General features: G+C 35.7%; 1 protein-coding gene across 1 annotated transcript in view; it reads left to right on the forward strand.

The window, feature by feature from the left end:
• Positions 1–1,243: 1,243 nt before the first annotated feature.
• LOC144451414 (neuronal acetylcholine receptor subunit alpha-10-like) overlaps positions 1,244–4,418 on the forward strand; it is an 80,550-nt gene continuing 77,375 nt past the window's right edge. Inside the window, exon 1 of the mRNA XM_078142246.1 lies at positions 1,244–1,553. Coding sequence (XP_077998372.1) covers positions 1,385–1,553 — 169 coding nt within the window. The 5' untranslated portion in view covers positions 1,244–1,384. The remainder of the gene's footprint in view (positions 1,554–4,418) is intronic.

The following is a 4,418-nucleotide window of genomic DNA, read 5'->3' on the forward strand; positions in this document are numbered from 1 at the left end:
AAGTTTAAAGGCACCGTTACTTCTCAAGTTAGATTACCTTATAAATTGTAGACATATTTAGTCAACCAATTATACATCAGTTTTACCGACATAGAAAAAGGGACGTTATGTTTGGCGATAACTATTACACGAATGTAGTTTCAGACAGAATTATTCGATTTTAATATCTCCCTTGGTGTGATTTATAGACTAGAGTCAGAGTCGTGTGAATAAACTTATGAAGAAGACAAATACACCCACGGTCTTCTATTTTAACTGTACATGAATTTATCTCGACGTTCACTTCTGGGAATGCACATTATTATGATTTACGTTCACATTATTAAGTCTAAATTTAAAATGTGGCATTGGTACTCATGAAATAATAAACTAAGGGGTGAAATAGAAGCCTGATACTGTACACTGACACTTGACCCTTCGTCATATAATATAGGAAAACTTATACGGCCTCGTTATCGACGACTACATCAATGACATCAAATTTTTGGCGCAATATAGCGATTGTTAGGTCGTTAGTAGCTGTTACTGTCTTGTTCACAATTATGATAAGTTAATGAATAGGGCGGTAATTGTGGTTCCCGCCTTTTAATTAGTGCGTTGCAAAAGCTATACAAATACACAATATTAATCAAATATCGAATTCTCACTCAAGCGCTTAATTGTGCTTTGTGTAAGCCATGGTCCATTTCCCGTTTGCTTTGTTACCCTGATCGTACGATATGTACCACTATATTCATTTTGTCTGTCACAATTAGAATTTCTTTCCAATTTTTGCCAAAACTGGCATTAATTTGACATTGTATCTTGTTCAAACCATAATGGATATAAAATAAACTGCACGATACACTTCAGAAAAAAGTACCTCTCCTAGAAAAGTATACTCCATAACACCTCAACAAAAATGAGTTTGTCCAATTACAAGGTCAAGGAGACACAGTGTTCTACGTTTCGATTTACTCCTTTGCTAGTCACACTAATGGCTTATCAAGATAGTCTGTGTTTCCTTGTTCTTTTATTTCTCACACCACATGTGAAATATTGCTAGCAGTCTTCGTATCTAGGTTAAAAGCAAATGTCATTCCATACACTTTACAGACGTCTGTCAAAACGTCGAGTTGAACATTTCGCGCGTAAATCTAGTACTGGTTTGGTGCAAGTTCTTTTAATTTACATATTAGAACATTTTATCGCGTACAAATTGGCGGACAAGCTGTTGCGACTCAACGCGCAGGCGCCCCACAGACACGGCTGTACATATGTCGGATTGTTCACGGTTGTTATGTTATGGTTACCAGGCAAGCTGATCCTTCAATTTCAAAACTCTAAGGTCTGTATTTATCAAAAATGGGCGAACTAACACCCTGCCATTCCGGAGGAGGCTAAGATGACGAAAGGGGATATATTCTTGTTGGTGTATATTTTACTGATGGTTACGGCCGCTACAGAGGCTTGCAATGCCGGAGAGGTACTGGATCCAACTCTCAAAAAATGTATCAGTTGCAAGATATGTGAAGAATTCCCAACCTCTTCGATCTGCAAACAATGCTTGACGAGTGAGTATACTAACTGTTCCCCACACACCCATCCCCACCCCCACCCCCACCCCCACCCTCATGATAGCTTTCAAAAAACTAGGGGACTTGTACCGAGCAGTCATGGATTGTCGAAGAATACATTACACCACACATTGCTGTACAAATATTCTGTCATGCAGGGCATGTTTTAACACATGCACCATAATCACCTCACGATCGCATCATTTTCGTGTTTTTCTATATGCAGTGACTAAAACGTATCTACTGCAAACTAGCCAAGAATTCTGAAATATTTCAAAAATTGCTTTTGCGCAGCACACATAGTGAATATTTCGAGATCACAAAATATTTTTGCATCAGAAACGATGATAGCATTTCCAGTCGCCAAAACATTGGCCATACGACGACGCAAATGATTTATGGACTTTCATGGTTTTATATTGTCATTATCATTGAAGAATTCTTAATAATATTCAAGGCCGGTCTTCGTGCATTAGCCGTAGATTGTAAAAATAGACAATCTCTTGGGAAATACTGATTATGATTATAGCAACTGAATTCGATATCGTGCCTCACTACGTATTTCACAGCAAAACTCATTCCGTATATGATCTTACACTTGTAGTTCTGCCGCTATAGCTGAATTTGACTAGTAAATGATGAATGTTATCGGCTTTGATCCAATATAAACTAAACTTTGATCTCTCTGATGATAAAGTCATCATTTACTTTAAAGTAGCAAATAGAACTAATGACAAATTAATAAATTTTGGCGAAGAAATTGGCGGGAAAAATTTTGTGTAAGTTTGTCATCGTAAGCATACATTGAATTGATTGTTTCGTCATCTTTATCGTCTTACTCTTGCGGTCAACTTAATTGGTGCTTAACTGGCAATAATCTGTGATGTACAATTCGTATATGCCTATATTTTGTTGCTTCTGTCATTAATTCTGTGTCAAGGCCTACTGATATTCGTCTGGGTCAGATTTTCGTACCTCGCATCATTGCTCTGACAAGCAGAAAGAACTAACACAGTCATATTGTCATCTCCAATTCTCCCAGAATCTCATTGCGGTGTTTTCTTTCTCTGTAAATTTGGCGGCATACTGATTCTAACGAAAGAAATTGACTTGCAATGGGTGTAGACTGATTCTGTAGATTAGTTGTCACCATCAATTTAATCCATCCATTCACAGTGTTTTGATTTAGTTTTCATTAATTGCTGGTAGACCACAAGCTGATTCCATTTTCTGCCATAAGTTGAACTGAATAATCCCAGGCGAAAATTAAGTTCGTAGATATTTCATTATGTTGTAACTTGTAGAGAAATATTAAATTGTGTGTGGCTGTGAATCAAATAGGATGGACCTTTGAACAGGTGCCGTGTAAATGTATTTGAACTACATGATGAAATGTCTGCTTTAATTCCCCCAACTAAAGAGTGCAGGTCATTCAAAGAGTGCAGAATGTAATTCTTTTAAATATGCGGCGCAAGTCTGTAAAGTTATAACAAGTGCGGTTTACATGAATAACACAGGAAATACGAAGAAGTCGTAAACGAACTAGTTGAATTACGTTGGGTGTATGCATGCCACATGGTATACAGCCGTGAAACCGTAGAGAAGAAATTGTAATGCAGGAGTCGAACAAACGTCCTTGAGATTGCTGTCATGGTATTCAACGGGTTAGCTAATGAGTTAACTGGTAGATGCCGTACTGATATACATACAGAGTTATATATACATCGTTCCATACCACAGGTGAGAAGACAGTTCATGACCTTCACCGTTCTGTCGACAGATCATAGTAAATACTGCAGGATAAACGTTCACACTACCTTCAACTTCCAAACATATGGAAAACATTTGCATATTATCAATATATAACAAAGTTGTTTTTTGACTGAAAGGACAAATTTTAACTTTGTTTGTATCAAAAACGACGAAACCATTATTCTTGTAAATAAATCGAAATGTTGTTATTTACGTAATCACATGCATAACATAGAAGATGGCTGATATGGTTATTTTTATGTGTTAGTATTAGCGTGGTTGTATACATGCGTAACTATGGTAACCAATGAATTTAAGATAATAGCCTTTCAGGAGACCATGTTCCTGGACTTAAGGCATTACGTAATACCTATCCTTCAACAAATATAATCGTTCATTACTCGTTATCCTGCAGTCATCTGCCTGTAAATATTAATTATCCAGGAAATATGTCAATCCCTAGTAATTATTATATTATTATATAAATATTATGTATTTAAATTTTATTGATAGACGCACTGCGTCATTATGTTATATATTAGGCTTGTAAGCAAGTTATGTAGAACCGTTACTTCTGCTGCATCATTTTATGTTGTTTCGGTTGAGTATTTTGTATTGTTATTATTGATACAACAGACTACATATGTGCAGTAACATGGCCGTACCAGACCTAGAAACTCCATTGTCGACTACTTGCAATTTACTGGCTTGTGAAACGTTACTATTGTATTATCACTGTTTTGATAATGATAAAGATAACGTAAAGATAGTGGCCAAATTTAGATGGATACACTGTTGCATATACTAGCTAGCATGTAATGAGAATGTAAAAATGTGTAGCCAAAAACATAAACATATTTATTTTTATGATTATGTATAGGTTTAAGACAACCTCATATGACATCATTAAAACGTGATCGTCATACTTTATGAGAACATCTGGTATGATATTGCTTTTAAAAAGATAATAAATTTTGCTACAAAATAGTTATTGGCATAATATGTCAACCTGCAATAAGAATTGACAAATTAAGACTTCTTGCAAATATACACTTTTATGAAAACACTTGATAAATATTGTGTCATTCTTTAGATTCGTTGGAATGTCAA

The sequence above is a fragment of the Glandiceps talaboti genome, chromosome 21 (genome assembly GCF_964340395.1).
Source record: "Glandiceps talaboti chromosome 21, keGlaTala1.1, whole genome shotgun sequence".
Lineage (NCBI taxonomy): Eukaryota > Metazoa > Hemichordata > Enteropneusta > Spengelidae > Glandiceps > Glandiceps talaboti.